General features: G+C 42.1%; 1 protein-coding gene across 4 annotated transcripts in view; it reads right to left on the bottom strand.

Annotated features, from left to right (window-relative positions):
* Positions 1-15,430, bottom strand: part of CD86 (CD86 molecule) — a 63,221-nt gene that overhangs the window by 23,027 nt on the left and 24,764 nt on the right. For 2 of the 4 annotated variants that reach the window (XM_017891024.1, XM_017891025.1), the window contains exon 2: positions 6,770-6,819. The exons of 1 other annotated variant lie outside the window; for it this stretch is intronic. In XM_017891024.1, coding sequence (XP_017746513.1) covers positions 6,770-6,819 — 50 coding nt within the window. Of the gene's footprint in view, positions 1-6,769; positions 6,820-9,547; positions 9,581-15,430 lie in introns of those variants that run through there. One more of the 4 variants, XM_017891026.1, reaches the window with a different exon arrangement.

Raw genomic sequence — 15,430 nt, forward strand, 5'->3', positions numbered from 1 at the left:
TTTCCCCCACTTACTCTGCCCCAGCCACACTGCCTCCCTTGCCATTCCTCCAAAAGATCACACGCTGTGTCTCAAGTCCTCTTCTCATGTTGTTCCCTCTGTCTGGAAGGTTCTTCCTCCAGACAGCCTCACAGCTACTCCTTCACTTCATTTAGGTCTTTCATTAAATGCTACCTCCCAGGGAGATTTTTCTGACCATTCTATTGAAGATAGCGTCCTTGGCATTCTATCGCTCATGCTGACTTATTTTTTATTGTGGTACTTATCATGACATGACATGACATGGTATGTTTGGTTATTGTCTGTCTCTCCTGAGAGGTCTGGGTTCTGATTAAAAATCTATGTGTGATTTTTCAGACCTGACCACAGGCAATTAAAGAGACTTAATCTGATAAGCTTTGCTGAGGAAGGTGCCCTTTCTACACCAGATTTGGTGCACAGTCAGTGCATGGCAGTCTCTGAAGGGGGGTGCAATCAAGATCTCAGGCCTCCCGCCGGTCATGCTTTTTCAAATACTTGCAATTTTAGCCCAGGCACCCTCATTCTTAGGTCACTTTATCTGAGGCTCTGGGGTGAGGTCTTCAGGCACCTCCGCTGAAGCCTCCTCATCACGGAGAAGACACTTTTCCCCACTCTGACTCAGTACCTAGTATTTTTTCCACTCCTAGCCCTAAAGACACTGTTCCCCATGCTAACTCAGTACCTTGTACTTTTCCACTCCTAGCCCTCTCACCTCATTTTCCTCTGTGAATTCTCCCCATCCTTGGATTCCTCCACCCCCAGGTCCATAAAACTGCTAGAGCCTTTCATCTGGGGCTTCTTCAACAGTAAGGTGACCCCCTAAGTCTGCACGGATTCACCTGACCCTCGACTGGGGGTCATTTTATGTGGGGAAATGGAACAGGCAGAGTCTGCCCTTCCCCCCATTTTAGGCTTTTGATTATACCATCGTAGTAAGAGATTAAAAGCTGAAGTATTTCATTTTTGTTTTGCTGCTATAATTGGCTCCTCTGACACCTGACAACTCAGCTCTCTCTCTACCAGCTCAGCTGAGTAGCTGATGTCTCCCATTAGAATAAGCTCCATGACAGCAGGGGCTCTGTCACTTTTCCTCACTGTGACATTTCTAGTACCTGAAATTGTCCCTTACAAATATGAAGCACTCAATAATTGATTGTTGAAGGAATGAATGGAAAAATCTCAAGAATAACTAGGGAAATGCAATTTAAACCTCAGTGAGAAACCATTCTTTTTGCCCATCTGATTGGCACATATTAAAAATCATCCTGGTAATTCCCAGTGTCCGTGAGAATGTTAGGAAAATGGGTCCTGTCATGTACTGCTGGTGAAATTCTAAACTGGTACAATCTTTTTGGAGGACAGTTGGTAATATGTAAGAAAATTAATTATGGGCTTAAGCATTGACTTAGCAATTCCGTTTCTTAGGAATTCATTCTACAAAAGATACATGTGCACAAAATTAGAGGTATACAGATATTCATTGTTTATAAGAACAATACACTGGAAATAAGTTAAATGGTTTAACAAATAATGATGCATCCATGTAAAGTAATGCCATGTAGCTGTGAAACAGAAAGCTATAGGGCAGTACACTATTATAACTAAGAGTATGGATTCTGGACAGTGTGAGTTCAATCTCAGCTCAACTACTCACTGCCTGTGTTACTGTAGGCAAATTACTCAACTCCCCTGTGTCTCAATTTCCTCTTGTGAAAAACAGGAACAATAATGGTACCTACCTCCTAGGTTTGTTGTGAGGATTAAAGGAATGAATATTCAAGTTAGCGTTGGAGCAAACCCTGGTCTGTGGTAAGCATTAATTGAGTTACTTGTTTTGTTTATTTATTTTAACATTATTAATGATAGAGAACAATGTCTATCAACATAAAATCAATAATTTATAGATAAATTTACTCAAAAAAGTTTTTAAATAAGTATATTTAGGATACTTAAAAAGATATTTGAAGTAACATCAAAAGTACAAAACTTATAAAACATTAAAATAGGCCATGCCTATAATCCCAGGATTTTAAGAAGCTGAGACGAGACAATCACTTCAAAAAGGTTCAAGACCATCCTGGGCAACAAAACGAGATCCCGTCTCTAAAAAAAAAAACAAAAAAACTAGCCAAGCATGGTGGTATGCACTTAGAGTCCCAGCTATTCCAGTGGCTGAGGCAGAAACATCTCTTGAGCCTGGGAATTAGAGGCTGCAGTAAGCTTTGATGGCACCACTGCACTCCTCTAGCCTGAGTGACAGAGTTTTTTGCTTCCATACATGTCAACAGTACTTCTGGGGACAAAATACCAGGTTACATATTTTGGAAATGGTATTAAAACTCCCCTCTCATAAAGGAAAAATAAGCCACAGACTCTCAAACACTTGCTCCTTCCAAAAAAAAAAATGTCTGCTTGCCTTGGGGGCCTCTCTGTTCCATACCAATTTCACTCTTGCTCCCAAACAACCCTATACACATCCTATTCAGTGATTGTCTTTCACTAAATCAACTTGTCTGATTGCTCATTTTCTCTGGAACCCATTAAAAGCCCTACTGAAACAATCAACTAATTTGGGGGTAAGATACTCCCTACTAGACAACATACATCTTATTTTAAAAACACTGAAATGGTGGCTTAACGTAAGGGGGTGAATCCAATAGAACTATTAGGCTCCATGACAATTCTTTGGGAATGATAGGTCTCAGCTGTCTATTCACCTCCAGGTGATGGTTTTAATGAGGGCTATCAACAACAGCAGGAAATGGGAGTCAAAAGTAACCATCCACGCAGATATCTGCAAAAATCTGGGGGGAAATCAGTGGACCTTTCCACAGGAATAAGGGTTTGAGCCAATCTTGCATAAATCTTAAAGTGGGCCGGGCACTGTGGCTCACGCCTATAATCCCAGCACTTTGGGGAGGCTGAGGTGGGCAGATCACCTGAGCTCAGGAGTTCGAGATAGCATGGCCAACATGGTGAAATCCCATCTTCTCTAAAAATACAACACTTATCTGGGTGTGGTGGTAGGTGTCTGTAATCCCAGCTACTTGGGAGGCTGAGGCAAGAGAATCGCTTGAACCTGGGAGGTGGAGGTTTCCATGAGTCAAGATCATGCCATTGCACTTCAGCCTGGGTGACAGAGTGAGACTCTGTCTCAAAAAAAAAAAAAAAAAAAAATCTTAAAGTGAAGAAATATTCCAACTACCACTCCAGGTACATGAAATTAACTAGAAGTATTGTTCAAGAGAAGTGAGAAGCCCTAGGACCCAGAGAACCCTCACACCAAAAGAGAGCAGCTACCAAAACTCAAACTGGAAAGATACTTCCTCCTGATGTGGGAGCTACTGATTTTTCAAAAACCTCTCTGGCTCCAGCCTAACAGTGTGATGCAGGTGCCAGGACAGCGGCAAACAGAGCTTGAAAGTTAGAGGTGCCTCTGCAAGTGGCACTAGAAATTCCTTTCGCTTTATAAATACAGGGCACAAACTGTAACCTAATTCTGCAAGGCCATGGGTGCCCATTTCAGTCTTAAACTCCCATCCAATTTTACCCTCAAGAGCAGGGGTAGCAAATACTACTGTGTCAGATTTCCATGACAGAGGACACAACATATAAGGGAGGGAAAAGTGAAACAGAATTGCTTGACTGTATTGCTGTTTCTATGACATGAAATGAATTATTCAGCTCTACCTTTTGGGGGTGGATTATTTGGACCAATTGCATCTCCTTTCTGTCTTTGGATGCCTGCCCTGTGGCTAGGTCACTGTTCACCAGCCCAGTAAGCAGAGATGGGCCCTGAGAAGAAAGGCAGATAGAATTCAAATGGAATTTTTCCTTTTTTTAAAGAAGAATAGAATCTGATTTGTTGTTGCTTTTCACCATGTGTGAATTATTGGCAATGTTATTTTCTAATCTGATGTCATGGGCTTTCCATTATGTCTTTAAATTTGCACTGCCAAAGATATAGTCACTTATTCTCTCACCACCACAAAACTTAAACGGTTACCATTTGAAGTTGTTGTTTTCAATATTGATAACTCTCTTCTCAGGAGCTAAGAAATTTCTAAGAAGTGTCAACCCCAAGTCAAGGGCAAAAGTGACACCTGAACTCAGTTTTCATCGAGTGTCTCAGCTTTACTTTCTCACTTTCAGTGTGCAGAGTCAGAAAAGTTGGTGGGAGATGGTGTTCCAGTTTAGTGTTTTCTGGAAATGTGTTTCCAGGACATTTTTCTTCCTTCTCTCCCAGATCTTAAGAGCTGGGCTGGTCACTTTGATGAGAAGGGCTTGGGCCCAAGCTTTTGGGTCAACTGAGGTGTCAGCTGCAGGTGATGGGGAGGATGCACTGGATGAACATGGATGAGGCGGAAGCTGTATTATCCACCAAAATTGTTCAGGCCCCATGGAAGAAGTCTTACTACTTATTTATGGTTTACCATGAGAGTTAGGAGAAGAGTCAAGTGAACAAATGCTAAATCTACATTGCTGGGTGTGAATCCAAGCTCTGCCACTTAGTAGCTATGTCGATCTTGGGTAAACTACTTCACCTCGCTGGGCTTTAGTGCCCACATCTTAAAATGGGAAATAATAACAAGACCTAAAGCAGAAAGTTATTGTGTGGCTTAAACGAGTTAATATTTATGAGGTACTTAGAACAGTACCAGGCACGAAGTAAGGGGTATATATGTATATATATACAGTCATGTACTGCACAGCCACATTTTAGTCATATACAATGATGGTCCCATAAGATTATAGCACCATGTTTTTACTGTATCTTTTCTATGCTTAGATATGTTCAGATACACAAAAACTTGCCATTGTGTTATAGCCACCTACAGTATTCAGCACAGTAACATGCTGTGCAGGCTTGTAGTCTAGGAGCAATAGGCTATGCCAGGTGGCCTAGGTATGGAGCAGGCTATGCTATCTAGTTTTGTGTAAGGACGCTCTATGATGATTACACAATGACAAAATCACCTAACAATGTGTTTCTCAGAATGCACCCCTGTTGTTAAATGATTCATGACTTTGTGTATATATGCATTTGTCAAATAAATAAAATAAGTCATGTGCGGTGGCTCATGCATATAATTCTAGCACTTGGGGAGGCTGAGGTGGGATAATTGCTGGAGCCCAGATAATCGAGGCTACAGTGAGCTGTGACTGTGCCACTGTACTCCAGCCTGGGTGACAGAGAGAGATGCTGTCTCAAAAAAATAATAAATAAATAAATAAATAAATAAATAAATAAATAAATAATAAGTTGGATGAGAGGGGAATCTTATTAGATAATGTTCTCTACAGTCTTGTCTTCTTGCCTTGCTCTCTGACACATGCATACCTCCCACCTCCCCAGGAGCTAAGGTAGCAGGTCATGGACCCTGGGGGTTGGAAGCTGCTGTTGTTACCTTAGTCAGTGAACAGCTGGCACATCTACAGACCTCACACTCAAGGACTCCACAAGCTAAGCAGAAAACAGAAATCCCAAAAGGCTTATTCCAGCGAGCATGGATCTGAGGGACCATCTCTTTGTAGTTCCCTGACTCCTCATCACCCACAGCAGACATGGGAACAGTGGCCAAGGGCATGGTGTGTGGCCATCTTGAGGAGGTGAACTCATGGCTGGTGGCCTGTGGGTGCTGGAGCCAAACTTCAGGCTCAGTTCACCTCCCTGTCTTAGTGGGGTGGCTTCCCTCTCAGACCTGCAGGTGGAGAGAAGGAGCAGCAGGAAGAGGTGGGCCAGGAGTAACTACAAGACACTGAGTCAGGATACATGGCAGGGACTGCAGCCAACCCCTGTTTACAGATGAAGAAACTGAAACTCAAAGTAGAACTGTAAACAGGGAAGATCTGAGTTTTGTGAGGCTGGATGCTGTTAAAATTTTGAGGGGAAGCAGTGGATAGTTAAGAAAAAGAATGTAGAATTCAAATACGAAATGCCCCTGACTGCTACCACCACCGGATAGGAGGAGAATGGCATGGAGGGAAAAGTTGCAGAGGAAGGAGACAGTGGTCATAACTCATTGTGGTTAAAATATCTTACTTATTCAAATTTTACCAAAGCATAAGACATGTGACCACACTGCTAGAGGGCTCTTCACAGGGTCTTGAGGGGGATTTAGAAAGGGTTGTGCAAATGGAGGGCTCTGAAGCTTCAGCTTCATTAGGCTCCACTGTGAATCAGCTGACACAATTAGCTGAAGATCCATAGTTGTCAGGAAGCTGTAGCAACCATGATGTATGTGCATGGGCTATAGGGAAGGGAGTGAGAGAGGGTAGGGAAGGCAGGGACATGAAAACTCGTGCTCCGTATGAAGGGAGACTTTTGGAATTCCATCAGTTGTTTCCTAGGAGCCTGAGAAAGACAGAAACAGGGTCAGAAACGACCAGAAGAGAATATGTGTTGAGCAAAAGAGTCAAGTCTCAGGGGCCTCAGTGCAGCAGCCTTCCCCTATCCCCTTGGGATAGGCCAGGCTACCCCACTCTGAGCATCTAGGCTCACTGATGTGAGACTGCGGAGGCGGAAGAAGCACATGGCAGGAGAGCTCCATCCCAGCTACCTGCCATCAGCTGCTCTCAATCATAACACTTCCTTCTTCTCCAGGAAAGTCTTTTTTGCATGTGGTCTTGTACAACGCTCAGTAGAAAGTGAGTAAAACCCACCAAGTCTCAGGCCTGGGCTTGCAGTGGTCAGACTCATCAGGAGACAGTAGGATTCCAGGACTTAACAAAGCTGAAAGGTTCTTACCAGAGAGCAGGAAGGCCATCACAAAGAGAATGTTACTCAGTCCCATAGTGCTAGAGTCAAAAAAGAAAAGGTAAAACTTGATTAGAAAAGGAAACTGAAAACCGATGTTCCCCAAAACATGATCTAGAAGTGGAAGTTGGGATTCACTTGGGTTCTTGGGTGTGCAGAGACAATGCCAGGGGTTCATCAAAGCCATTTCCTTTTGCTCTTAGCTCCATAGATAGGTCACATTTCCCAACCTCCCCTGCAGTTAGATAGGCCATGAGACTGCCTTCTAGCCAATGGAATTGTGGGCAGAAAAGATGTTTCTTCCAGATCTGGCTGCTAAAGTCTCCTCTCTCGCCTCTCTCTCCTGCCTTCTTAGCAGCAGGGGATCCAGAGGAAATGTCCGAGGGCCTAGAAAATAGCAAAGTCTTACAATGGAAGGGACCTGGTTTGCTTAATAAACTAGTAAAGCAGCTCTCTTTACACCTCTCCCACAACTGATCTACATTGGATTGTGATATTGGCAAAACATAAAATTTGGGGGATTGATTATTGCAATAGCTAGCATTATTTATCTTGACCAACACAACGGGTATCATGGAGGCAATTGGAGAGTATTGTATTTAGTCTTAGAAATCAGCCTTCCTTTTGTTTTCCTGTGGTTCTCAAACTTGAATGTCAGTAAAAAATCACCTGGAGAGTTTCCTGGGCCTCATCCACAGAAAGTCTGGCTTAGTAGGTTGGGATGAAACCCAATAATTTTTATGTTTAACAACATAAGGTGATGATAATGCCGCCGGCCCAAGGACCACACTTTGAGAGCAATTCACTTAATCTACATGATGAAGCCAAGAAAAAGGATATGCTTTGCTTTATAACCTCTATCTTCTTTCTTCCTCTCCCTCCTCTCTCCTTCACCACCCACGCACTTACCCTAACTAGCACCAAGAAGGCTGCTTAGTGGCCTATAAGGAAGCAAAGAATAAGGAGAGGTGACCAACATTAGATGCGATCAGACACATTCAGGATGGTACGGCCATAGACAGGAAAGATGACCAACATAAGAAATAGGTGGAAAAGCAAACCAAATACAGTTGTATAATACAGAGCCAGGGACAAGGGCAGTGCTAAATGCTTGCCCTAGAAATCTGCCCAATTTGCACTGAGTGGGACATAAGTTTGGCTTATAGTTTTTTAACAGCCAATGTAAAAAGGAAAACCTAGCCAGTGAATTAATTCACAGGTCTGTCCACTAAATTCATAGTTCTGTTGATAAAAACAAAGCAATTCTTTCCAGGAAAAAATGCACAACTATTCTTGATCCAATAGCAGAAATGTGTTCCCCAGACGGTGTTGTCTAGAAGCCATCTGGGTTTCTTTCCTCTGCTTTCATAGCTCCCAGTGCAAAGCATTGGGCTAGAAGTGTCTGTTATGTTTTTTTCTTCCTTCTAGACTATAATTTTTGTTTTTTTAATAAATATTTTTGAATAGAGCATGGTACTAAATGTAGATGGTACTAAATTTGGAAGGTAAAGGTGATAAATAGTGGAAAGCAAGTCTCCCTCCCAGCCTTGTCCCCTAACTGTCTAGTTTTCTTCTATAGATGTAACAGGGTGATCATCGTTACCTGTTACCAGTTTCCTGCCTCTACTTGAAGTTACTTTAGACAAAACTAAACAAAAACATTGACCCATATTCTGTTTTCTTTTTATTTTTAAGCACAAATGGTAGCATACTGTGTACAGTTTTGCACACATATGACTACCTTGGAGATTATTCTGTATCAGCATGTAATGAGTATCCTCATGCTAACAGTTGCATATTAGTCTATTATATTATATTGGATGACAATAATAAGATTGGAAACTTACATCGTTTCCAATCTTTTGTTGCAATGGAAAACCTTGATTATATACCATATCACATAGGTGGGAGTAAGCTACATTCCTGGAAGTAGAATTCCTTGACCAAAGGGTCGAAGAATGTTGCAAATTGTTCTCCCCTGAGATTATATGTTTATGCTCTGATCAACACAGGAGTGCTTATTTTCACGTACCTTTTCCCAAAGTGTTTTCTAATTTGTGATCTTTAGCAATAGGAAAGGGTGAAATTACACCTCATAAGTTTTAGAAATCATTATTAGTTGTGGTATGATATACATAAAATTTGCCATCTTTACCTTTTGAGTGTACAGTGGTATGAAATACATTCACACTGTTGTGCAGTCATCACTACATCCACCTTCAGAACTCTTTCATTTGCAAAACTAAGCTTCTATACCCATTAAGCAATAACTTCATTCTCTCCTCTCAGCTCTTGGCAACCACCATTCCACCTTCTGTTTCCATGAATTTGACTGCATGGGGTATAAGTAGATTCATACAGTATTTGTCTTTTTGTGACTGGCTTATTTCACTTAGCATAATGCATTCAAGGGCCATCCACATTGTAGCATGTGTTTGAATTTCCTTTCTTTCTAAGACTAAATGGTATTCCACTGTATGTATATACTACATTTTGTTCATCCATTCATCTGTTGATGGACACTTGAGTTGCTTCCACCTTTTGGCTATTGTGCATAATGCTGGTATGAACAAGGGTGTACAAATATCTCTTTTAAGACTTTGCTTTCAGTTCTTTTGGGTATATACCCAGAAGAGGAATTGCTAGATCATGTGGTCATTCTATTTTTAATTTTCTGAGGAACTGCTACACTATTTTCCACAGTGGCTACATCACTTTACATTCCCATCGACAACTGGAACAAGAGCTCCAATTTCTTCACATCCTTACCAGCACTTGTTCAATTCTCATATTCTATGATAAGTAGGTTGCTGTTGGTGATTTAGTATGAGGAATTTCACAGGAATCAGACAGAGAACTCTGTTCCCACGCTCTGCCCTTGTTGTGGTGTCAGCTTTGGCTCGATAGGTAATGCCCAAACTCTGAAATCTATTGGCTGGAAGGGAGGGAGACAGCGATCAGGAACCAGCCGTTCAGCTCTTACATGGAACACGTACTGCGTATTTTCAGCAACTGAAAATATTTGCAACTAGTCACAAAGTATTAATTTTCTATGTAAAAAAGAGCTTCTACAAATGAATAAGAAAAACAAGAAAAAAGGCCAAAGACCCAAATTAAAAGCGGGCAAAAGAAATGTACAGATAGTATATGGAACTGGAAATAACTATCTCATATATTTGAAAAGATGATCATACTCACAATAAAAGAAATTCAATATAAAATTATATTCAAATAATTACATGAAATCTGTATTGCTCTGAAGAATCTTGGACAAATGGCCCCTGTAATTCACACAGTGGGGAGAAGCACTGACCCTGACAAAGAATCAGTATCATTTTTGAATTCTCAGTTTGGAAACTCTCTCTTCCCCTGGGTTAGAAGCTGCTTCTCCTTACCTTCCTTCTGTCAATACTGGTTTTGTCCTCTGAAGCTATCTAGAGTAAGCCTAACACACTTCTGCCAAAGTCCTTCAAGGATGTGGTGACAGCAACCACATCTCTCCTCAAAATCCTGGCCTGGCCCAGAAGTAATCCTTCCAGTAAACTTCACTAATGTTAATTTGGAGACCACATACCATCCTAGAAAACACTCTGGACACTTAGTTTATCAGTGACCCTGTTGTAATAGGATGCTAAAATATGCAAGATTGATATGATTTTCTTTTATTAAGTACAAGTGCCCCATATGAAGAATTTCTCTCCACTCTAGCCATGATGTGTGTGTGCGAAGGTGTGTGCTGGGTTACGAAGCCAGTTTCTCCAATGTCATTGACTGTGAAGGTGAGTGAACCCCCAACCACAACCAGAAGCCATAACTTTCTCCAGTGGGTCTGTAAAGTGGAAACTCTTGCCTTTGGAGGGAGAGAGCAAAAAGGGGAACGGAAGAGGAAAGAACCTAAGAATTTACCGGGGGGATTCTCTGAGAGGAGATTTCTGTCAGCTAAGCACAGAATAAGGTCTATGAATAAGGTGGGTGAACTAGTCAGCAATCTAAAAAGAGGAGCCTCCAAGCCTCCATGTAACTGAAGGTTCACTCCAGAAACCAAGAAGAGCACCTGCCGTAACCCACTTTCACTTACTTTCTATGTCTGGCCCATCAAAGAACATGAGTAAGAGCCAGCTAAATGATTAATCATACTGTTACTGCTCACGACAGGGTGAGATTATTTGTCCCCATGTTACAGATGAAGGAATGGAGTCTCAAAGAGGTCACAGTACTTGCCCTTGGCCGCCCAGCTAGTGAATGGTACAGCTGAGATTTAAACCCATGCAGCCTCACTGTGTTTCTTTCACACTGGCAGAGCACCTTTAAAAATGCTACCCAGTTTTTGCTCTGCCACAGGAGCCAGCGGAAAGGACTCTGATGCTCTCTAGCCTCTGAGACAGAGGGGAGCAGCACAGCCTAGGGCCAGGTGTGATGGTGGCTCCTGGAATCGAGAGGACACTCAGAGAGACAGACTGGGCTAGGAGAAGGGGCCGTAAAGCATCCCTTTGCATCAAGAGGGTTTCTGCCCTGAGCTGCTGTTCATTCTGCAAACACTGCTCGAATACCCACTGTGTGCCAGGTACAGAGAGTTCTTCTCTGCTCTAACCTGGGCAGGCACTAGCTTCCCAGCGTGGATTTAGGCTTCAGGTGCACACTACTGTGGACCATCTAAGCCACACCTAGAAGAGCTCTGGGGAAATATGACTACTTGGGCAGAAAAGGAAGGAACTAAGAAGGGGTATCTTTGTGTCTGATGTCTGAAGGAGTGTGTGGGCTCTTGTTCAGGCAAAGAGCAGGATGAGGGGAAGTGGAGTGGCAGCAGCCAGAAATGGGGTGGGATAGGGGAGTGCAGAGAGGATGAAACAGGAAGTGAGAGGAGGGGTCCACGGTAGATGTTGGAGAGCAACAAAGAAAAAGATTTATTTCACAACTTTGTCTAGAACGTTAGTGGTAACCGGAGTATCAGGAAAAATGCTGACAAGTTTGTTGGTGCCTCAGAAGGTTATTTATTGAGGCAAACATTTGCTGCATCTACTCAGTGTCAGATTGTTCTAGAGGTTGAGGGGTTGTAAAGACATGCAGGCCTTGGTCCCTCACCTGACACTAAAAAGAAGAAAAAGTGTCCACAAATAACTACAATGCAGGCTCCAGGGCCAGTGTGGAAGGTGGTAGGTAGTCCTTGGCTTCTCGTGAGGTATACAAGAGTTCTTGCCCTGAGCAAAGCAGGGGACACCACAGTCTCTGTGGAGGAAGGATTTGGTCAGCCTCAGCCCCGCAGCACTCAGGGCCCAGCTCACTGCCTTCTGCCGATTCATACTTGTGGTTGGACAAACCAGGCCTGCTGGACTGGCACGTCATCAGCTTGCTGAGAAGAGAGTGGAGTTCCAGTGCAACCCTAGCTGCCTGGGGCCTTGGCTTGCTTCTGGGTGTGACATGCTGCACAGCGTTGCTTCTCAGATCACCAGGACCTGAAGCTATATGTTTGCAGCAGGTATGACTACCTTTGAGATACTGGGAGGAGTAAGATAGGCTTATTTCTTTCTTTATAAAGTTTCTGAACTGCAAAATAGGAAGGTTATTGGGAATCAAATATATCTGAATTTTAGCAAGGCTTCTGACAGAGTATCTCATGATATACTTGACAGCAATAGGGAGAAATGTGGTATTAATATTGATACAGTTGTTATTCATTCATTTGCTATTGGTTCATTCATTCGTTTCTTCCACAAATATTTATTGAACCAGGCATTGTGTTTGGTGCTAGGAATATAATGAGCAAAACCAGAAACAGTTCCTCTTCATGTGGTTGCCTACAGTTTAGTAGAAAAGCAAGATAGAGATCAAGTAATCATACAAAGAAATGTAAAACTAGCTATGACAAGTGCTACAAAAGAGAGGTTCATGGTACTTTGAGAGCCCATAACAGGACCAGCCTAAACTGAGATTTGAAGAATGATATAGTAGATTAAAAATAAACACATATTCTTGGCTACTCCTCCTCCCATGAAGAGGTAGAGTCTGATCTCCTCTCTTTGAATCTGGGCTAGCCTGAGTGACCTGTTTGACCACAGAATGCAGTACAAAGGGTATTCTGGGACTTCGAAAGCTAGGTCATAAGAAGCCTTGAAGCTTCTACCTGTCTGTCTTGAGTACGTTTTCTGGAGTTCTGAGCCACCATCCCGAGATGTCCCACTATCCCGAGACCATCATGCTGGAGATGCCTGTATAGCTGTTTAGGTCGATGGTCCCATCTGGGCCTTCCTCCCATCTCTGCCAAGCCACCAGACATATGAATAAAATCTTGGATCTTCTAGATCAGGGGTCAGCAAACTACAGCCTGTAGGCCAAATCTGGCTACCACCTTTTTTTATTAATAGTTGTACTGGAACGCAGCCATGTCTATTGTAAATTATTATCTATGACTGCTTTTGCAGTACAATGGAAGAGTCGAATAGCTATGATGGAGACCTCATGGACTGCAAAGCTGAAAACATTTTCTATGTGGCCTTTCATAGAAAAAACTGCTTGATCCCTGCTCTAGATCAGCACTGTCCAATAAGAATATAAAACAGGACAGGTGCGATGGCTCACACTTGTAATCCCAGGACTTTGGAGGCCGAGGCGGGTGGATCACCTCAGGTCAAGAGTTTGAGACCACCCTGGCCATTATGGGGAAACCCCATCTCTACTAAAAATACAAAAATTAGTCGGGTGTAGTGGCAGGCACCTGTAATTTCAGCTACTCAGGAGGCTGAGGCAGGAGAATCACTTGAACCTGGGAGGCAGAGGTTGTGATGAGCAGAGATTGCGCCCCTGCACTCTAGCCTGGGCAACAGAGTAAGACTCCATCTCAAAAAAAGAGAATAAAATACAAGCCACAATTACAAGCCACAGATATAATTTGAAAACTTGTAGTAGTCACATTGAAGATATTAAAAAGAAATAGGTGACATTAATTTTAATAACATATTTTATGTTATCTAATGTATCTGAAATATTATAATCTCAACATGTAATCAGAATAAAAGTTATTAATGAATATTTTAAACGTTTTTTGGTGGTACCAAATCTTCAATAATCATGTGGGTGTTTTATAGTTACAGCACATCTCAGTTAGAACTGGCTGCATTTCAAGTGATCAGTGTCTACCAAACTGGACAGTGCATCTCCAGATCAGCCCATCCATCAGCTTAATAACATCAGGTGATATCAATTGATGGCATGAGGAACAGAAAAATCAGCCAAGGCCTCCTCAAATTCCTGACCCCAAACATTGTGAGAGTGGGTAAGGGGTTCCTTGTTCTAAGCTGCTAAGTTTGGGGACAGTTTGTAATGTATCAACAGGCAAACAGAACAGATTGAACAGATTGCTAAGTAGGTGAAGGGCTTGGGAGTTGACAGGAAGAGTTCTCAGCAAAGGGAACAGCATATGCAAAGGCACTGAGGCAGGAGGGCACATGAGAGAAGGTACGAGGAGGTTCCTGTGGCCAAAATGAAGAGATAAGTGAAAGACAAGGCTGAAGAGGTGAGCAGGGGCCAGATCACACTTGTCTTATGAGTCAGTTAAAGATTTCGGTCTTTATATGTGAACCACCAAAGAAATTAGAGCTGAGAGTGACATCATCAGATTTGCATTTTGAAAAGATGACCATGGTTTCTGTGTAGCAAATGGATGATAGTGAAGCCAGGACAGGTGCAGGAAGACCAATCAGTTGGCTACTGCAGTTGTTTGAGTGAAAGAAGATGGTTGTTTGGTCTGGGATAGTAGCAGGTGAAGTGAGGGAAAAGTGGATAGATCAAGAAATATTTCGAATTATAATTCACAGGATATGGTTATAGATCAATATGGGAAATGAGGACAAAGCATTGTTTGATTTATTCATTTATTCATTTGACTCAGCAACTGCATCATTCTTGTCTAAAAGACTGATCCCACGGTGGATGCTACAAGACTCTGAGTTTTACTATTTCACTTTCACATATTTAGTAAAACTACTAATAAAAGCAACAGAAATCAAACTTACGCTGTGCAGATGGGACAAAATGAGACCGCTCAAAAATTGGTTAGCTGAATTAATATTCATAAAGCCTGAAAAGAGAGACTGATACTAACATGATGAATTTCCTAAGGGTAAGTGTAAGAATCTGTACTTCAGTTTTGAAATAACAACTGTATAAGAGGAATAAGTGGACACAGGAGAAATAGTCTATCCATAGTAAACATAAAAATCACATAAATGTTGGTGTGGTACGGCTAACTAAAATTTCATCCAATCCTAGTGTAGGATTCATTCAGTGAACTCTGCTAATCAGACCACATCGCTTGTGGTATCACGTTCTGTGAGGTCAGTTATACTTGAATGACACTGACAAATTCAGTTTATCAAGGGGAAGGGCAGCAAGATTCACTAGTGAATAATGAAATTATGTCAGATGAAGAACAACTAAAAGGACTACGGTAATGAACCTGAAGAAGAAAAGATTGCAAATATATGCTGGCCATCTGCAAATATTTAAGGGCCCTTCCATGGGAGGATACATACACTGTTGCTGAAGGGCAAGTAGTTCCAATAACTAAAAGTTACAGGGAGCCAGATTTCAGTTCCAGACGATGGAAAACTTTTAATAGAGAGCTACAATCAATGACTGGATTTTCTTGTGAGGTGA

Source organism: Rhinopithecus bieti, unplaced genomic scaffold (genome assembly GCF_001698545.2).
Source record: "Rhinopithecus bieti isolate Rb0 unplaced genomic scaffold, ASM169854v2 scaffold_759, whole genome shotgun sequence".
NCBI classification, from domain to species: domain Eukaryota; kingdom Metazoa; phylum Chordata; class Mammalia; order Primates; family Cercopithecidae; genus Rhinopithecus; species Rhinopithecus bieti.